The sequence below is a fragment of the Haliotis cracherodii genome, unplaced genomic scaffold, assembly GCF_022045235.1.
Source record: "Haliotis cracherodii isolate W230 unplaced genomic scaffold, xgHalCrac1.p SCAF_1, whole genome shotgun sequence".
Classification (NCBI taxonomy): Eukaryota; Metazoa; Mollusca; class Gastropoda; order Lepetellida; family Haliotidae; genus Haliotis; species Haliotis cracherodii.
The window spans coordinates 63,221,882-63,244,290 of NW_027266264.1; the positions used below are offsets into that span (position 1 = coordinate 63,221,882).

At 37.3% G+C, this 22,409-nt stretch overlaps 1 protein-coding gene across 1 annotated transcript in view; it reads right to left on the minus strand.

The window, feature by feature from the left end:
- The window catches only part of LOC139453297 (A disintegrin and metalloproteinase with thrombospondin motifs 12-like), a 139,045-nt gene that overhangs the window by 40,860 nt on the left and 75,776 nt on the right, over positions 1 to 22,409 (minus strand). Inside the window, exons 3-4 of the mRNA XM_071235138.1 lie at positions 11,825 to 12,011; positions 70 to 269 (exon numbers count right to left, since the gene is read on the minus strand). Coding sequence (XP_071091239.1) covers positions 70 to 269; positions 11,825 to 12,011 — 387 coding nt within the window. The remainder of the gene's footprint in view (positions 1 to 69; positions 270 to 11,824; positions 12,012 to 22,409) is intronic.

Below are 22,409 nucleotides of genomic sequence, written 5' to 3' on the forward strand. Positions count from 1 at the left end.
ACAGCTACAAAGATCCGGAACTGCATTAAAGAGCTATACCCATGTCATATTCCTGAACATGTTACTTACCATATTTATGACAGTGAGGACATAGTTGTTAATGTCCTCATCCTCGTAGTGCTGCACCATCTGGGGGTCCACCACCACCATGGTCTCCACATGCTTCTCCACAGATATTGACCTTTTCTGTCGGCGCTTCTTCTTCTTCTCGACATGCTGGTTGTGTTTCTCCCATCTCTCTCTCTGTTTGAACGCCCGGTCCAAGTTTTCTGTAACATTGAAGGAATACATCAAATGTTACTTTATTGATTAGGCAGCTAAGCTGAGAATCACTTTCAATTCGAGAGAATTGTACACTTTTTAAAACCTATTCTTGATGTCTGACCATGCCAAACCATGTGTGCAGCCACCATGCTGAAGAATCAGGTTCAATTCCTTACATTGCACCCTGTTTGAAACCAATATAAATGGATGTCTCACTCAACCATAATGCCTCACAGAAATACATGTGCTGCTAAACGTGGTGTAAATCAACTCACTGTACTAACATTTCTGAGACACTGTGACCATGAGGTCCTAACTGCCACACAAAAAGATCATAACTCTTCAAATAGCTTCAAGTTGCACTTACTCTCATTTAACTTCCTCTAATCATCAATTGTCTTACATTACATAAAGAGTAAGAGTGAATTGGGTTGTATCAATATTCCATTAATATCACCAAGGGGTACACCAGCAAAGAGCTTCACAAACAGTCTAGCATTTGGCCAAGTGTCCACGGCACTGCAATTTACTGTGCAGAGCTGCATCTCTATCCATTAAAAGTTGGTTGGAATTCAAGATAATTAACCTTGATCTGTCATCACCATTCCCTTGTTTATTGGAAACTTATTCGGCTGGGTTTCCTCCACCACTAAGCCCACAAGCAATGATATAACTGAAATGCTGTTGAAAGCAGACTTGAAATCAACTCCCTGAGATGACATCTTGATGAAAGCCATGGGAAATGTGAAGCAATAAACAAATATACTCTGCTAAACACAAATCCCTTTGTATTTTTCCTGGTAAACCATAACAGTATCATGTAACACCTTGTTAGCCATGTACCTTGGTGGCTGTAGACAAGGACTCCTCCTTTAACAACCAGACGCAGTGAGTGAGTGAGTGAGTGAGTGAGTGAGTGAGTGAGTGAGTGAGTGAGTGAGTGGGTGGGTGGGTGAGTGGGTGGGTGAGTGGGTGGGTGGGTGGGTGGGTGGATGGATGGGTGGGTGAGTGTTGTATCAGCAAGTAATTATAATTATACTAAGTTTGTCTGACATTCATAATCAACAAAAACAAGCAGAGATTTAACTAACCAACATCCTGATGTCTTGATGACATTTCCCTAATTGAGGAAGTAGGTTTTGGCTGTAGTGAGTTTATTTTGGTTGTCAGATAGTATTAACAGCAGTCTGGCAGTGCTGGTAGTATGCTGAAATAACATGAATGAAGAATCTGCGAGGACTTATGTTGCAGACTCTTGCATTCCAGTAGCAGTTTGAAAGTTACATCATACCAGGTAACTGGGCCAGGGAAGTTAAAATAAACTGCTGGGCAGAAGAAAATATACATCCATGTTTGATTATGGCTAAGAGTGAAACAACCAAGAAATGGTTATTTGATGGTGATGTATTTGATACGGGTATCATAATTGTGCTTTGGAGCTTAAGTGTGCAGTGTTTGCATCTGTTTTCAGCCTAGTAACATTTTCATAACCTTTGTAATTTTGGGGTTTAAATCCAATTTTCCAGTGTATACTTAAGTGTCAAGTCCACTGCACTGATAACATTTTTGAAAAGATATTTTCAGGATATTGTATGCTAAATATACTTAAACTCTCTTCCGAAAAATGTACTTAAAATGAATGTCAAGGTCAAGATGAATTTATCACAAGAAAGTTCCACAAGAAACTGCTATAAAATTCCCCACCTCACTTCATGTTATTTCCCACTTTGATTCGAGTATGGCTTTCTGCACACAAAGACTAAGATTCAAAACCCTGGTTTGAATAATTATTGTTAATTTATCTCAGAAATAAATTACACTCCCACTGGAATGGTGATGGACAATTACAGAACATAAAGTTTATCCTTTTCTAAATCAGTTTATGACAGTAGAAATAAAGGTGAAATTAAAAAAACACTATTTGTCTTAGCCCATTTTTTGTCTCACGCCTGTGAGTGAGAACCCCATTTCAGATAGCTAATATCAAACGTGTGAGATCAAATTCCAGGTCCATGATTGGCTACTCCATGACAGCCACTGACTACTGTCCTTATTGTTATTCATTGATAAGTTTTTTGTGCTTCAGTCGAATTCACCTTAAGTATATCCTACTTGGCAAGTGTCAGTGTTTAAAACTTTTATTGACTTGTATTGCTATATTGGATATAAAAGACACTTGGATGAGATTCTCTATGTGTTAAAAAGAACATCCCTTCTCTATGTGTTATAAACTATATCCCTTCTCTATGTGTTATAAACTATATCCCCTCTCTACGTGTTATAAACTATATCCCTTCTCTATGTGTTATAAACTATATTCCTTCTCTATGTGTTATAAACTACATCCCTTCTCTATGTGTAATAAACTATATTCCTTCTCTACGTGTTATAAACTATATCCCTTCTCTATGTGTTATAAACTACATCCCTTCTCTATGTGTTATAAACTATATCCCTTCTCTATGTGTTAAAAACTACATCCCTTCTCTATGTGTTATAAACTATATCCCTTCTCTATGTGTTATAAACTACATCCCTTCTCTACATGTTATAAACTATATCCCTTCTCTATGTGTTATAAACTATATCCCTTCTCTATGTGCTATAAACTATATCCCTTCTCTATGTGTTATAATCTACATCCCTTCTATATGTGTTATAAACTTCATCCCTTCTCTATGTGTTATAAACTATATCCCTTCTCTATGTTTTGTAAACTACATCCCTTCTCTGTTATACTCTCTCTCTCTCTCTCTCTCTCTCTCTCTCTCTCTCTCATATATATATATCAACAGAAACATTACGGTAGTACAGGGTGGAATTGATATTTCAAGTCTACATATCAACAGAAACAGTCCTTATGCCTCAGTCACAGAAACTGAGATGGAGTCTGATCTACCCTAGACCACCTGTACACCACACCTGTACCACACACCTGTACCACACACCTGTACCACACACCTGTACCACACACCTGTGTTGGGTCAGTAGGGTGATATCTGGGTCGCATTAGAGAGACATGGGATATTACAGGATTAAACGAGCAGCTCACATTTGGCTGTTGCAGAAACTATTTGGCTGCAGTTCTACATAATTAACTTCCTTGAGAGAGATTATACACACTTCCTTGTAGCTCATATGTTACTGGCTAAGTATCTGTAGATGTTTAGTCAAACATTCAGTTTCATTGATTTCTTTCCCAACATCATGTTTCATTTAGCAACATATGCACTTATGACATCATAGTTTTGTTTATAGGCAGAACTTCACAAAAACAGCTCACTGCATGTACTGTCAAGCAGAGTGAGTGAGTTGACTTAACACCGCTTTGAACAGTATTCCAGTTTCATCATGGCTTGTCAGCTTGATGTGGGCCCGGGGGAAAGCCAAAAATGATGTAGGTCTTAGATGTTTACCATTTTGGTGAAACCCATGAGCACAGGTATGACAAACCTAGAAACATAATTACAGTGAACCGGGATTCACACCCATGATCATAGGTTTCTGGCGTGCCCAAGGGTCGCAACTCTGCACAGCGAATTGCAGTGCCTTAGGCAACTGGGCCAACAGTACTATCAAGTAGAACTCAGACAGGACAAACTACAAACATGATCAACCACCTTTAATAGAATTTTGTTTGCACTTGTTTTTAAAACATAAAATCGGCAATATTTATAATTACTGTTTGATTTCATAACATTTTAACACATTATACATGGGGATGTGATTATCATAAAAAAAATATATTGTTCTATATAGCATGCAAGTATGCCTCTCACCTCATTACTTACAGTTCATGTAAATTAAGCAAAGAAATTCTGTATGATGATGAGTTGATTTTCATGCAGCAAATTCATTACTAAACAACAGATGACAGGAGATGACAGCATGGGCTGCTGAAGACCAATTCTAACCAAGATCATGACTGGAGGAGACCGCACTGACTGCAGAAGACCAATTCTAACCCCGATCATCACAGGAGGAGACAGTATAGGGGCTGCTAAAGACCAATTCTAACCCAGATCATCACGGGAGGAGACAGTATGTGGGCTGCTAAAGACCAATTCTAACCCAGATCATCACGGGAGGAGACAGTATGTGGGCTGCTAAAGACCAATTCTAACCCAGATCATCACGGGAGGAGACCGCACTGACTGCAGAAGACCAATTCTAACCCTGATCATCACGGGAGGAGACAGTATGTGGGCTGCTAAAGACCAATTCTAACCCAGATCATCACGGGAGGAGACCGCACTGACTGCAGAAGACCAATTCTAACCCCGATCATCACGGGAGGAGACAGTATATGGGCTGCTAAAGACCAATTCTAACCCAGATCATCACGGGAGGAGACCGCACTGACTGCAGAAGACCAATTCTAAACCCGATCATCACGGGAGGAGACAGTATATGGGCTGCTAAAGACCAATTCTAACCCAGATCATCACGGGAGGGGACAGCATAGCCTGTAGAAGACCAATTCTAACCTCGATCATCACAGGAGGAGACAGTATATGGGCTGCTAAAGACCAATTCTAACTCAGATCATCACGGGAGGGGACAGCATAGCCTGCAAAAGACCAATTCTAACCCCGATCATCACAGGAGGAGACAGTATATGGGCTGCTAAGGACCAATTCTAACTCAGATCATCACGGGAGGGGACAGCATAGACTGCAGAAGACCAATTCTAACCCCGATCATCACAGGAGGAGACAGTATATGGGCTGCTCAAGACCAATTCTAACTCAGATCATCACGGGAGGAGACAGCATGGATTGCTGAAGACCAATTCTATCCCAGATCATCACAGGAGGAGACCGTATGGGCTGCTGAAGACCAATTCTAACCTGGATCATCACAGGAGGAGACCGTACGGATTGCTAAAGACCAATTCTATCCCAGATCATCATGGGGCCAGAAGTAGGTTGAGGTTAACAGTCTTCAAGTCAGCAAGACCAGCTTCCATCAGAATCCAACAAGCTTACCAGAGGACACCATAATAGACATGTGTCAATGTGTAATTCTCACAGACCATTTAGCACAACAGCCACCTATGATATTATATCCTAATCCTTTAGTTGGCTATTGCTGCCTTCAATTTCCCATGTGAGATATATAAGTGACATTATTACATCTGTTGACACGAACCATCAAGTGCACAGTATCTGTATAATTGCCAGTATCACATCCACATTACCCCCACCTAACCCTAACCTTAAATGTTGTCAGGTCAACCATATGGGAACATGTGCCATTAATCATGTTTATTTGTAATGCAATTCACATGCGAAATGTTTTTAATATGTTTTCATATCATTGATATGTTATTTTCAATATATATGATTTCATTTACCATTTCTGTTACCAGTTTTGAAATGGGTTGTTTATGCAATACTGGTTGTTTATGCAATACAACTAATTTTCACAAACAAATAATGTTTATCTTGATATAGACACACGCATATAGCCTGCATGGACATATATCTCTACATGGACACACATACATATAGCCTGCATGGACATATATCTCTACATGGACACACATATATATAGCCTGCATGGACATATATCTCTACATGGACACACATACATATATCCTGCATGGACATATATCTCTATATGGACACACATACATATAGCCTGCATGGACATATATCTCTACATGGACACACATACATATAGCCTGCATGGACATATATCTCTACATGGACACACATACATATAACCTGCATGGACATATATCTCTACATGGACACACATACATATAGCCTGCATGGACATATATCTCTACATGGACACACATACATATAGCCTGCATGGACATATATCTCTACATGGACACACATATATATAGCCTGCATGGACATATATCTCTACATGGACACACATATATATAGCCTGCATGGACATATATCTCTACATGGACACACATACATATAGCCTGCATGGACATATATATCTACATGGACACACATACATATAGCCTGCATGGACATATATCTCTACATGGATACACATACATATAGCCTGCATGGACATATATCTCTACATGGACACACATATATATAGCCTGCATGGACATATATCTCTATATGGACACACATACATATAGCCTGCATGGACATATATCTCTACATGGACACACATACATATAGCCTGCATGGACATATATCTCTACATGGACACACATACATATAGCCTGCATGGACATATATCTCTACATGGACACACATACATATAGCCTGCATGGACATATATCTCTACATGGACACACATACATATAACCTGCATGGACATTGTCAATATGTTCAAAGATACTGAAAAACAAAGCATTTAGAATTTCACCAGAACATTGCTGGAGTGTGAATGGTACAGTGGAGGACAAAACTCATTTCCACATGTGTAGATATGGCATGAGGGAGTTAAAAAGAATAACTCGCCAGTTAATTGGCTTCAATAGGTAAACTGGCAGTGTTCGCCAACAACAGCACTTCAACTGATATCACAGCTCATTCCAATAGCAACAATTCATCATTTGATCAGAAAACTCCCATAATAAAACACACATGCATCAGAAGCTACATACTGTCATCTCTGAGCCAGGATAAACTATTGTAAAATGCAGGATTCAGGGTTTCACATGATGTACACATCTTGCATATTTCAACTGATTAATAATTGAAAAGAAAAAGCATGCTACAAGTATCAAAACATTCCATCTACCATAAGTGTCCATTACATTCTTTTTAAAACAAGGTACCCTGAAGCAAAACATTTTAAATGGAAACACATCAAAGAAAAAAACCTGTTCTGTCTATCAACCTGACAGCCATAACAAAGCTAGACCCACCGACAGCTAACCATCCCCGACTGAAAAACTTTTAAACTGTCATGAATTAGGACCAGAGCAGTAGATGCTATTATACAGTTATTCATTCTAATTTGTTCTGATAAAAAGCAACACATTAGGGGACAACCCAGCCATCTAATGAAATATATGATGCCTGTATGTCTAAACCCACTCTCATACCTCTTTCATCCACTTCCAAAATTGGCTTTGAACAAAATACCATAGTTCAGAGTCAAACACATTGTATGGGACGGTAGGCACATTGCTAAAGTAGCGGGACTGTGGGACAAGCATGTACAACCTAGGGGGTGGGAGGTGTGGGCTCATCACTTAACTCTACACATTGCTAGAATTCTTCAAATCTCTTAGCTTTGACCTGCATGTTTGCTGTCAGAATGATCCTTATTTTTAGATCTTAACAAGAATGTGCTTGGTTAATTGACACTATATAACAGGGTTTTTTTTAAGGAATTTTAATCACATTAAATAAAGGATTGAATTCTCAAATAAAAAGCAACCGAACCCTTTCCATAGTCATAAGTAATCTATGTTAAAAGCAGAGTCCATTGTATGATTCCAACTACATTATGTATGATGAGCATGTGTTTATCAATCACTATTAAATAGTGCTGATATCAGGTGTTTGTGAAAAGGTGTGCCTATCCTGCCCCACAGGTGTTACCTATCACAAACACACGCAAAGGCAAAATGTAAAAATAAAAGTGCATCACATTAATATCTACATATGGATTTGGCTACAAGTTTTTAAATGAAATTTTATAAAAATGAATTGGACTAGATGTAACATGATGCTCTATACAGTATGATTAATACTATTCAGTGATCTAGCATTCAGGCAGGTTTGTGATGAATATGTCAAACAGTATTCTAAATAAACAATAAAAAGAAAGAATGTGATTAATTTAGATATATGTGAAATAATTTCTGCACAATTAATAAAAGGAAACGATAATAGTAATAGCAGGACATAAGAAAAAATATTTTCACATCTTATCGCCCAAGCCAAATACCAATCATGATATCTTAAATTAACTTGAAACTTTAGATAATATCATCATTCACATGAGGTTCTTTCTTCTCATGTTCTTGAGCAAATAGTCTCTGTGAAGAATAGTTAACATTTCATACATGTGAATATTCTCAATTTAAAAAACAACATTGTAATTTTATCAGGTTATTGGTATACATTGGAGTGAGTGAGTGAGTGAGTATGGTTTTATACTGTTTTTAGCAATATTTCAGCAAAATCATGGTAGGGGACAACAGAAATGGACTTCACTCATTGTACCTATGTGCAGAATTGAACCCAGTTCTTCGGTTTGCTTCCCCATGTCCCATTTGTTTACAGACAGTGAGGCACAACAAGCTCAATGATGGCACAACCAGCCATGTCATGTAAGTTCAAATGGACCGTTGATCCACATGATCCAATACCTCTGATTCCCCTACTCAAAAGAAGGTGAAGAGCAGCTGACCCTCTCATATTACCATAGTTAATCTTTCATAGCATGAAACTACAATAATATGAAAGAATCGGTGTTGAGTAGTACATCTTCAAAGAGTAAACTGTAATATGCTAACTTAACACATTCACACACAAAAATTTCCAGGACACTTTTCACTTTCAAAAGGGTCAATTCCATTTCGTAAAATTAGTCAAACTATATTTTTTAAGATACAGTAAGAATTGCACATGCATACGATCCCATAGCTCATCTGCACAGCTACATCAAGATTGGATGCTAGAAAGTCATTGGAGAACATTAATCAAATATAAACTGAAATTGAGAATGCATATTGCTTTTTACCCCACCACTTAAAGAGTCTGTATTTTCAGGAATATCTTACATAACATAAACATGCTTGTGCATGATCAAAGCATCAAGTGTCATATATCATCTCACATTTCATTCAAGATGCAATAACAGCTGTTATCAAACAAGTGGCATGATATGAGTGGCAACTACAGATGTAACACGTAATTGAATTGTCATGTCCTTGGATAAACATCTGAGGCATAGGTTCAACACTTTAAAAATAATCTTCATAATTGATATGCATGTCTGAAATGTGGCTCATTTCAACTAAAACTGGTCAGTTTCACCAAATTTGAAAACGAGATGCTTGTACATGTAATTAGATTTGGCATGATGTTTTAATGTGTACATTTCAAATTGGGGTTTATCAGTGATGAAAGACAAGGTTTACCCGAGCATTCACAAGTGTTTGTATTAGTTTCAAGCATGTGAGATTGTTGTGTGTGACATGTTTACGTCTTACAACAACAATTGGTGCACATTTCTCCTTCAACCACAGCACAACGGTTTATCACCAAACACCTGTCAATATTTTACTTGCACTTTGTAAATATTTCAAAGAGTGTAAAAAAGACATTTGTTAACTAAGCATGGGAATGGCTGAGTGCAGATATCACCCTCAGTAAAGTGAAATACAAAATGTGATTTTCAATTTTCAATTTATCAACAGTTTCCCCCTCTTCAGCTGGTGATGGGATGTTTGTAAGAACAACAACTGCTACCAAGTACAGTAATGGTACCCAGAAACCCCATATCTTTATCAACAGACATGGTGCTAGATCTTTTCCTTGCTCAATCTGCCTCTGATGAAGAGTCATTCATGACTAATGCTGATCTAGTATTTTCAAGTGCCGCACAGGTTGAAATGACTGTACGTCCGTTGTTTAATGCCACACTTTTGGCACTTGGACCAGACAATCCAGTAATTGATAAAATTTAAAAGGCAGGGTGTAAGGTGTAGTCTAAAGCAGTTATACTTTCTGAGAAAGGATAGCCATAAACTCAATTCTGAGAATTTTTTATCTTGTGACCTTGACCTTTAACCTGTTCATAGCATGTGCGAAAATAATTCCCGAATTCCATAAGGAATGAGGTCCATTGGAGGATATCCACTGCTGTCATTAACCCCATTTTACAGGCCTGGTAATTCTATTATATAAGTTATAATAGAGTATAATTAATAGTGTATAATTAATAGTGTAACTTTTGCACTATGTTCTACTGCACTTAGATTTCCCTTACTCTTAATGTATTTTGAAGTGTGCATAAAATGTTAAGAAACCTATCTCTTTATTCCCCTTGAGAAATGCACAGCCATAATTTGAGATAACAACTAATGGATGTTAAATGAATAAATACTTAGGTCACTGCGGTATATAATTTTCCTCATAGGATTTGTCTTCACAGATAAAACATACCACAGAAAACTTGATAAAACCCCAGAGATGATACCCACAAAAAACTCAAATCCAGTCCTGGTGTTAACAGACATGTCTTGTCATCAATATGTTCAGCACGGCCTTGTATCACTTCATCAAATTGCAATCAACATGCAATCAACATGCTCACCACAACTGCTTTTTTTATCAAGTCTTATCATGCTTTGGTGAAAACATATCATAATCCAGACTGACAGGCCTGGTGCCTTAATTTGCTGTTCAGCTGGTACAAAACTGTTGCAAGATTAATGCTCAAACATGCTTACACATCCTGTTTAGCCTTACAGTGCATCCTACACCTAGAACCTGACTAATGATAAAAAACTTTCATTCATATTGTCAAAGCTTGGAATTACCAACAATTCACACCTAGTAATAATCATCTTCCTGAGGCAAGGGCACTAACTGACTATAAAAGTCCAGTCTGTTAATGCCCTTGCCTCAGGAAGATGATTAATATTTTGCAAAAATGATTTTCTTTGGATTCTTCATTCAAATTATGAATATTTACTTCATACAATTTTATAACAATACATCTAACAATTAACAATTACATCTAGCAATTTATATTTATCACGAAATCAACTTGAATAAAATGTAACGGTCATCTCAATTTCCAATTTACTTGAAGATGAGAGAACTGACTTCAGTCTCAACAGAATGTAGTCTAATTGAAGGAGTGGATATAGAACAACTTTCAACAGTATTTCAGTTATGTCATGGGGGCGGTCGGGTATCCTAGTGGTTAAAGCATTCGCTCGTCACGCCGAAGATCCGGGTTCAATTCCTGACATGGGTACATTGTGTGAAGCCAATTTCTGGTGTCCCCCGTCGTGATATTGCTGGAATATTGCTAAAGCGGCATAAAAGCATACTCACTCACTCAATTATGTCATGACATAAGGAGGATAGCTGACAGTGATGCAGGCTGTACACACTTAGTGAACATGTGATTCATGCTGACAAACCAAGGATCATAATCACAACTGAGATTGAAACCCATGACTTTTCTGAGTTCAGGTATGAATGTAATGTCATGTTAAATGTGTTCCTTCATCCAGAGTTCAACCCTTGTTTCGATTCCATTCATCACTTTGGAACAAAATGTGAAGTCTTGGCACTCCATGCCTGAACTATGGTGTACACTAGCTGTACAATTCCCAGCTTGAACCTGCACACACTTGCACATACTGGCACATTCTGGCACACTGTGGCAGATTTTTGCACATTCCGGCACATTCTGACACACTCCTGTACGCTCTTGCACATTTTGGCATGTTGCTACATCCTGGCATATTTTTGCAAGTTCTGGCACATTCTGGCATGCTGTGGCATGTCCTGCACATTCTGGCACACTCCAACCAGTGCGACCAGCCAGGACACAGTATCAGCTATTCTACAGAACAAAAGAATCAAATACCTGTTCCTACCTGAAACTCCACAAGCTTGTTCTGACTGATGTTCCTTGTCCTGATCATGGGCCTTGGCAATATCCAGCCTCGCAGGCAATGCTGATCTCTTGTATATAATGTGTGGGTGCTCAGGGCTGTGGCTACTGTTGTGGCCTTTCATGGGCTCAATGAAAAACTCCTCTCCATTGCTGTGTACAAATCCCATCTGAAACAAGAGCATTAGGGTGAGTGAGTGAGTTGGGTTTTACACTGCTTTGGTCAGTATTCCAGTTATATCACTGTATGTCAGCTGAATGTGGGAGGAAAGCCCAACTTGATGCAGGTTTCAGAAGAGCGTCAGATACTACAGTGACCATAACATACAGGGACAATAGGCTCAGGGGAAATGAAGGTCTCATGCAGATCTCATTTTGGTCATTAATCATCAACTGTGTGTATGTATTCTAATTCAAATTTTATGATGCACTATTGTATAATAGTTAATGATTACCATTATAATGTTAGACAATGTCTCTGTTTCACATAGGACATTTATTGTAATGTCCAAGACCTACACTAACACCAACAACATATCTTGGGAAATAGATTTATTTAAAATGTAAGTGCCATAGAATAGTTAAACTTGCATCTGTCACATTTAAAATGGAGTGAGTGAGTTTGGTTTTACACCCCTTTTAGCAATATTCACTCAATATATCGAACCCAGGTCCTCGGGGTGATGAGCGAATGCTTTAACCACTCAGCTACCAGACCGCCCCCATTTAGAATGGAATAGCCCAAAAGAAATGAAGCAATGAATGAACACCATTTCACAAGATTTGTTTGTGGTTTAAGTTGCTTTTTTTGGGAGGGGGCACAATTCCTGGTATTTTAGTGTGGATGTCTTGGTTAAGATAGGCTCCTGATGCCTGAAGAGCATACTTAGAAACCATATTCTTTCACCTTGTGACAATATTTATCATATGAAACCAGTGAGTTCTGCATATTAAAACGTGACACGACATGGAAAATGATAAATATGTGAGCATTAATGCACCATGTGATTCACAAAATACAAATGTGTATTCAGAAAAAAAATAAACACATTATCAAACTCAATGTAAAACACGAACTTTCAAATTAAAGCAACTTTTATGGAGCCTTTGTGAAGTGACCATGATGGATCCAAATTATTCTTCCAGTTGGCTCACCTAAATTCTAAAGGGCACACCTTTATATCTTTACGAGTGCCCTGTGGCACACTAGAAAAAATACATTTCTATGCCTGTAATTATCAGCTACATGTCTACACTATACTGTGATATACAATGCCTGCTGAACAGTCCACACTGTAACTACCTGTACACTGACCCAGTCAGCAATAAAAAACACAAACCATTGTGCAGTTGTTCCCATACTTTGACAAGGTAACATACAGGATGGCAACCACATAGCTAAACACACATGACTTGTGTGCCTATCTGACACATTGACACCACACAAACATAACCCCTACACTCTAATCATATACACTTCCACTAACAAAGAGATACTACTTGCTTACCACAATAAATAAACTGTTTTCTGTGCAACTAGTTTGACATATGCTACTTGCCACATTCATCAGTGTGATATGAAGTGTTGATTCAGTATGTCAGTATTTTTTTCCCTGGTTTGAATGAGTGGAAAGCAGCATTCTACATCAGCTGCACCGATTGTGATAGTGTATTTATACAGAGGCTGTCAAAAACAGCAGTCTTGCTGGATATACTTTGATATTAGTTATACATTAACGACAAGTAATGGTCACAAGTAATGGTCTCTTCATCCATCATCCCTTGTATGTTATACTAAGATAAGGTTCTTTTTTTAAATATTTTCTATTTCAATCACTTAGATTGTTTACTTGGTTGCACGAAAATACTGGGGAACAGGCGCCCACAGGCCATGGAAACATGTCAATTACATCACCACGTCTTCTCTAATACTACTGGTTGACTCCACACAAGTATTGGAGAAACAACAATTGCACATTATTTATAACAACAATAAATCACTACATTTGTGGCGGGTCACAATCCAAGTCTTGATGTCTGTTTGTACTTATGTTGGACAGGACATGCTTACCATTTTCGCGAACACCTCGCATCACTGATTTTCAGTGATCCATTCAGAACACAGTTTTGCCTTTTGCGCCCAATGAAATCTGTTTGGGGGACTTGTTAGCCTCCAGCACTGGCGTTTCATATTTACTTATACACAAATAATATGTTGTACATCTTGTTACGCCTATATTAAGTGTCAAACTGACAACACCAAACAGATAGATTATAAAAACTTGAAATAGCTTACACTTCATCTATTACTGGCAAAACAATAAACCCTATTCTTTCCAAAGTGATCTGTTTTTAAGAAGGTTTTGGTTTGAAATGTCGAACACGATACACGACAACAGCAAGAAGTAAACCACAAACCAGACAGTGCATTTGAATTTGCTCAAAGAATAATTATTTTACCCTCACCGACATTTCGTGTCAACTACAAATTCCCAAACCACGCCCCAAATGAATGTTTATTGCTGTTCTGTCTCTTACTTCACCATAAACAAAATCCAACCAGACAGCAAAGGAAGGGAAACAACTTAGGTCATGTTCTGGATAGGTGACCCAGTACACTCTCGATTACATCACAAAATGACATTCTAAGATTTCTGAAATTTCGAATTTCTTCCAAGAAACAACTTTCTACAGTAATAAATATAACCGCTGTCAAATGTTGCTTTCCTTTTTATCAGATGGTTTTCCCCGACACCCTATATCAGCCCTGTTGAAGATATGATAAGTACACCATATTGACTCAACACAGTAAAGATTCTTAATCATGGTGTTCCTATCACACTGTGGCGAGCTATGAGATAAAGTCGATATTTTCATGATTAATCTGACTCAAATCAGGTGACGCATTCCTTTATGTGTAACTGAAAGGTGTAAATTGGGAAACAAACTCGCCAGATCAGCATAAATCAAAGCTAATGGGAGAGGGAGGCGTGACTCTTGTGGTTAACTCATTTCTCAGTTCTCTGGAAACGCTGTAGCAGGCATTGTGTGGGGTCAACAGAATTTCTTTATTAAATCATAACGCAATTTCCTTTGAATATTCGTTCTTTGAGAGACTGACTGATGATATAGTCCTTGTATGTTGCAATTGGATTACACATATAAAAAATATTCAAACATAATATAACCTATCATGCATTTAATCGGATATCTGAAATATGAATGCACGTATTAATATAGAGACATTTATGACGATGGCCATTGCATTCGCCCAAGTATGGTAGACATTAATCATCAGATTTACCAGAGCAAAGCTATCTAACTATATTAGTTACCTACTGCAGTTTGAGATTGAGAAACCCCAGAGCACATTTCATATATTAAATGAACAGCTTAATAAGATTCAATCAAAACAATTTGTATCAACTTTCATTTTGTCCAAGTTCCCATTACTTCCAATCAAGAGGTCGTCACCGGAGAATTATTTTTGGATGGTGAAAAAAAATTCAAGTGAAGGTGTTCACACTTTTTTTCATTGTCATTTGTCGTTTACCACTAGAAAGGTAAGATTGAGTTTAAATATAAGTTCAGAGCGAGGTAAAGTAACCTGACAGACACAATACTTTACAAACCAAATTCAGGGACCTTGACTTCAAAAGAAGGACACTAAACCACCTGACACTTCTTGAATTAGAATGTAAATATTACTTTAGTATGACCTTATTGATAAATGTGACCTTTGAAATAAGTACTAGTTATGTTATTTCCCATTGTTTGCTTTTTGCGGTTGTAGTGTATAGTGTTTGACATAAATACTTAATTGGAGTGAGCAAACGAGTTAGTGTGTGAGTTGGGTTTAACGCAGCTTTTAACAGTATTCCAGTTATATCACGGCGTGTCAGCTTAATGTGAAATGCTAGCTCGAACTGATGCAGGTCTCGGACGTTTACCACTTTGGTGGAACCCACCAGCACGGGTATGGTGCTGACAAACTTAGAAACATAATCAGGGCGAATCGGGATTCGAACCCACGTTCATAGGTTTCTCTGTGGCGCCTTAGACGACTGGGCCACCCATGTCCCATTAATTGGATGGTGCCCTCCACAAATTTAGTAATTCATTATGTTTTTATTCATGCACAGTTGTTGTTTCCCCAATGTTGAGTGGCAAATAAAATGGCATGAAATAAAACTGACACAATTCTACTTTAAGAACAATCAGTGTAACATTGACCTCATGGTGCGGTCACCCCAAAGTCTATCAGTTGGCGCCTGAACATGTGCCGAGTTTAACTGACCTACAAACTACTGCTCAACCTTGACTTATAACTTGTGTAATAATAACTCATAATAATCCCTCCTTTAAAGGAGATATACAAAAACATATATATGCATTTTGAAAGGGATGTCTCGATACTTCTTGGATTCAGAAAAAAATATACTCTAGCGGCAGGGGGCAACTTTCATCAAAACCTTAAAGAAGCTCAACTCGGGGGTTACCCAAGTCATTGCGCCCGGGAAGGAAATTCCCGCCATGACAGGTTGTCACGTACTACATGTGTGGTGGCACAGATCTACAGGATGCGTCAACGTCGCTTGCAGAAATGACGGCCTTAACGACATATCTGTCCGTCATTGCAGGTGCTTGACAGACACATGTCTAGCAGTACATGGCCAATGAATACATGCTAGGATCAACTAGCTTTTCTAATACGAGATTCGTGTGATATTTTCCTCCATCTTCGACTGACTTTAAAGTATGAAGGACATTTTGGAATGTCACGAAACACTGAACTCATGACATGATACACATTTCGCTACACAAGTCGCGGAGTTACTATACACATGTTAGACAGGCACGTAGTGTCACTTTTATTCATTTATTTCGAATCAAACATTTGTACATAGCCATCTGAAGAGGTATCAAAATGAACGTAATTGAGAAACTTGCATAAAATAGAGGGAACTTCGACTTCGCTCTTCTTATCACGTTAAATATTTCATAAAAAGTGAAAAAAAACCCTGCACAGCAAAAAAAGTGTAGGTTTCCGTCTTCCGGAAACCTTCCGGAAACCTTCCGGATACCTTCCCATTTTGGATCCGGCCCGGATACCTTCCGGAAACCTTCCGGAAACCTTCCAAAAAAAATGTCAAAATTTGGGGGGTGCATTTTGTTCACTTAAGTGTGAAACACATAAAAAAATTAACTTGAAAATACCAAGCAATTTGAAGGTTGTTGAAGGCATCTGGAAGGTTTCCGGAAGGTTTCCGGAAGGTTTCCGGAAGGTATCCGGATGCAAATTTTCTTCATGACTTGCTTCTGGTAAATAATGTTAGCCTGTGCATTACAGGTACCTGTTGTAATATTCTGTGTTATCTTAATGGTAAATATCCTCCTAAAACATTTTTGGAGAAGAAAATTGTTCAATTTCATATTTTGTCCTTTTCGGATGTTAATGGTATTTAATGAACAAACATCAGTTCTTGTATAATGATATCCTTAAATTTCATGTCCAGACTTCCAGTTTGTACTGAGAAAAAGAAAAAGTTACAGGTACCTGTTGTAATATTCTGTGTTATTTTAATGGTAAATATCCTCTTCAAACTGAGATATGTGGGCATGCATTGTTCACAAGTTGTTTTGCGACATGGGTCCAATGTGTGAAGCTTATTGCTGGTGTCCGCCACCATGATATTGTTGCAATATTGCTAAAAGTGGCAAAACAGCATTCTCACTCAGAAAAAAATGGAAAGTCATTGGCTATGTGCTTTGGCATTTGGCCCTGGTGAGATTAACAGATTAGTTTGGAATGGTATCAGTACTTGTTATATCGGGACAGTGTAGTTTCATGGGAATATAAAACAGAATACAATTGTCCCAAATTGGTGCATAAGACTAATGGCATCCATAGAAAACACCTAAATAAAGTACAGAAAAAATATCAATGTCATTTGTCTACTAAGGTGGAACTACAACTTTTGTTAAGTATTTATAGTAGGAAAACATTCAGGGCATTAGTACATTTCATATTTGTTCAGCACCTATGTTATGGCTGATCAGTATTATATATCTTTATGCTAATGAAGCAAAACAAATCATGTTTTTGGAAAAAAATCTTATTTATTGATTATATGGCATTTCATTGGTACATATCACAAATTGAAATTTGATCAAGCAAGAAGAGGAACTAGCATAAAGTAACCAGTGGTGTTTGCAAGGCCTTACAGAACAGACGCTTCAATGCCATTTTCTAAATAAACAAATTAGTCAAATCTCAGAAGAATTTTATTGAAGAAGAATATCTAAAGTCAATTATGTTTCTGCAGTAAACCACAAAAGTCATTCAGATTTGTATGGTCAGCATCGGTGTACACAACCTGGACATAGTCACAGTGCTTTGGCATAAATTCATTCAGACTTCATTAGTGTCATAATAAAACCACCTACAGTCACACTGATGTGGCATTATTCATTCAGAATCATCACTTTCTGAGGTGAATCTGTTGCTTGTTATCAGGAGTACTGTTCATCTTCCGGCGAGTCCCTTGTCTGAATTGTGTGAGCAAGATCTTCTTAAATGTAGCTGGTGTCAGATTGTGAAATCCAGGTACCTGAAACATTTCATAACATCTTTAGAAACTTGTTAGTCAAAAGTTATGAAACACACACATATTTACAAATGTTTAAAGTTGTTTTCTCAAACAGTGAGGTATTGACAATTTATCTTGCAACTGATATTTAACCAATCTTTGAACATGTAAATAAGCCATTGCAAACAGAAAAGTGTTCAGAAAATACAAAAATGTATCCGGTCTTCTAAAACAATATCACAAGGTTCACCTGAATTTTGCTTGAATGTTTGCATTACATCAAAATGTAACGAAGGGTAAACAAGACTATGCAAAACTAAGTTACATAGGTTCTTATACATAAATACATAAATGCAACTATTCATAATTATCAAAACACATGTCATGTAAGTGATCTCAAAATACAACATAATGAGCGAGTGAGTTGGTATAGTTTCATGCAGCTTGTTAGCAATATTCCAGCTATGGGCTTCACACATTGTACCCATGTGGTGAATTGAACCCGGGTTTCAGAGACTGTTTCACCCACTAGGCTACCCTTGCACACCAAATACAAAAGAAAGTATATTAGGAATTCAGACAATAGATATTCTCACCAAATTCATTAATTCATTAATGGAAGCTATATTGAAATTCAAATTTTGACAAATTAGGATGAGACTGTAGAAGCATTTATCTAAGTTATTATGGATATTAATTATCTACCGTTAATTGGTAGTCCATCATAGACAGTGATAAGAAATTCAACTGAAAAGTACAACCTGAACCATCAACTAAAAACTATGTATATTACATTAAAGGGGCCGGTCATGTATTACCGGTATGTTCTCATTCATTTTTGACACAACCCTCCCTGAAAGAAAATGCAAAGCACTTTATATTTTATTGTCCATTTTGTCAAAAGTCTCCCCTAGAGACTCTCACATTTTGGGGTGACCCTCCCTGTTTGTTCTGATCTGAATTCAAATATTCATGACTCATTATCATATTTTATCATTCATCCTATCTTTTTTGAAAATTAACTAAATGAAGATTAACAATAACATGCAAATCTGCCAAAATATTGGCCTGGCAAAGTTTAAATTAATCATAATTACTGTTATAAAGTTTTGGATCCATCGTCTGTTTCTAAATACAGTGAAACCCAACTTTGACTTGTGTGGCATTGTTGAATCATCTACCCAATGTTCTTTATGCATTGATATGCATCTGCACAGAGTGGTCAAAGTCTGTGTCTGACACATAGTGTGCTACAAGGGAGACATCAGTTTGTGTCTAGCCAAACTGTCTGATAATCTCAAGGGCTGCCTTGGTAGCATCAAGGGATGTAGCTAATCCTAAATAAACATAAAACAAGTGACACCATCTCTTCTACAGAACACATGATCAAAGCCTGCCCCACCTTTGATGTTTATTACCTTGCTACTCTAAAAACAGCTAATTAGCAAAATGAACTCAATGTCAACTCATTGTGGACTAGGGATTAACAGGGCAATTAGTGTCGGGTGGGTATTAGTACTTGCAATTGTCTGTTAATTACTTAATTGAGTAGTGACGGCTTAGTCAGTTGTGCCTTTACAACTGCTATACAACTTATCGAGTCAGTTTACTATGTAACATGCTTCTTGGGACCAAGGAAATGTATCTTGCTGGATAACATTTTTTTTCTAATTTATCAGAGATCAGAAATAATAATAATGACGTTTTTGATGTGCATTTCTTTGTTGTGTTCACTAGGATGATGGTGATGGTGTTTGAATTATTAGACACTATTTATTCCAAAAGAGGAATAGGGTTGGTGAAGAGGCAAAGCTTATTTGAACAACATATATATTGATATACAGAAACTGTACAACAAACAGATTAACTGTATCTACAGTTGAAACTATCATGATGCAAATTTTCAATGAATCAAAGTCATATCTTTTCAAGACTCAGATCAGGTTGTAGTGATTGAAGGTCACATTAAACTTGCTAATTTCAAATCATTCATCCCACACTTATGATTTGGTTTTCTGTTTTATGCCGCACTCAAGCAATATTCCGGCTATATGTAAATAATCGAGTCTGGACCAGACAGTCCAGTGATTGACATCATGAGTATCGACCCACACAATTGGAATCAATGACATGCATCAACCAAGTCACCGAGTCTGATCGCCACCTGATGGCGTTAGTCAACTCTTTAGGCGAGCATTGTCGCCCGTAACGGAAAGTATTGGGTTACAAATATCCCTTGTAAAACCTTTCAACATGTTCAAATGACACATCAAAAGGCCATTGTGAAAAATTGCACCATGTTAGGATTCTTAAATACAGTTTCAGCTTGACATTGAGTACTTTAAACTTTAAAGTGAAAAATACATTCACAACAAGTGAGCTGTGTCTGCCAATCAGAGTCGGTGAGTAAATTGGAGTAGGGGACTAATTTCGAAGGTAAACTTGTTTCAACGTTTAACAACTACATGCATTTGTGTTTGTATGAGACGACGTGTGTTTAATTCCATATATTTCACTTCAAAGCATGTTATCACAATAAATTGAGTCGGGTATAGGATAAGTTGGAGTAGAGGCTAATTTCTATTGTAAACTTGTTTTAACATTTCACAATTATTGGTCTTTGCAAGTTATCAATCCTAGTTTAATTTCATTCATTTTACCAAGGTAAAAAAAAAATAAGGTGTCATTTTCGTCAAGTAATAATCGCCGTTTTCGCTTTCGGCGAGTATTTCGCCAGTCAGTGCTGTTTTGCTAAGGTGTCATTTCAGCTATAACCCGCTTATTGCACATTATTAGTTTCAATTTATATTTATAATCATTTTAACCACTGTAATAAGTAAAAAATGAAATAAAAGTATATAGAAAATAAACAAGCACTTGTTATAAAATGTGCATCCGCAGGCAATATTTATAAGATAATCCTGCATGTAGCTGTGGCCATCACACTGAAGATGCACTTCACTTCTTTCTCATATGTCCAAATTACAATGATTTAAGACAGAATATGTACTATTATGTTAAGGGATATGATCTAAATTCAATTCTGTTAGGTAATCCTGAAAGGACGTCAAAAATAAACTTAGAAATTCTTAAATCAGTAGAAGACTACATTCAGCTATCCAATAGGTTTTGTGATTGTACATAGCATCTTAAATTTATAATACTATTCCTTGCCGTATATTGCAGTACACTATTACTACTAAAAATGCGACCTGACAGCGCCGACAACGTAGTTTCTATAATAAGAACATGTATATAATTGTATTCCTTGACTTTACTTTTGTCATATCATATTGTATTCTAATTCTGGAGCGGTATTCAAATAAGTTTTTGCTTGTTTACCCATCCAGTTCACATATAAATGTTTAAAACAATATTTAGTAAACAAATAATTTAAACTCATGCAACAACATAGCGTGTGGAGACGATAGACCACTGAAAAGAGCATATATATGCACATCCAATGACCCCTGACATCACAAGGCATTGTTTTGCCAGTGTGTCAGGCAACAGAATACTACGAATTACATCACAGGGTACTGTGACCTGTTTGAAAAGTTAGGTACTGTATTCTAAAGGTAGGCCCAAAATTCTAGACAATCCAGTGATTGATATTGTGAACATCAATCCACACTGTTAGATGGTCACTGTCAGATGCCATGAACCAGGTCACCGAGCCTATCACCTGATCTATTAGGTTATCTCTTATGGGTGAGGCTAAAACGGCACCTCAGCAAAATGTCACTGATTTCTCCAACGAAAACAGCACCTTGATTTGGCAAAAAGGGCTACTAATTGTTGTCTGTTATCTGGAGAGACATGTTGATTCCTGGCCGAAATATATATAAATGAAATTTCTATAAAATAACTATTTATTTCCTACTTACTAAAATAAATATGACATATATAGTATACCTGTTGTCCAGTTTCTTGACATTTTCGCCAGACTCAGGTTCAGCTTGACATTGAGCTAATCTG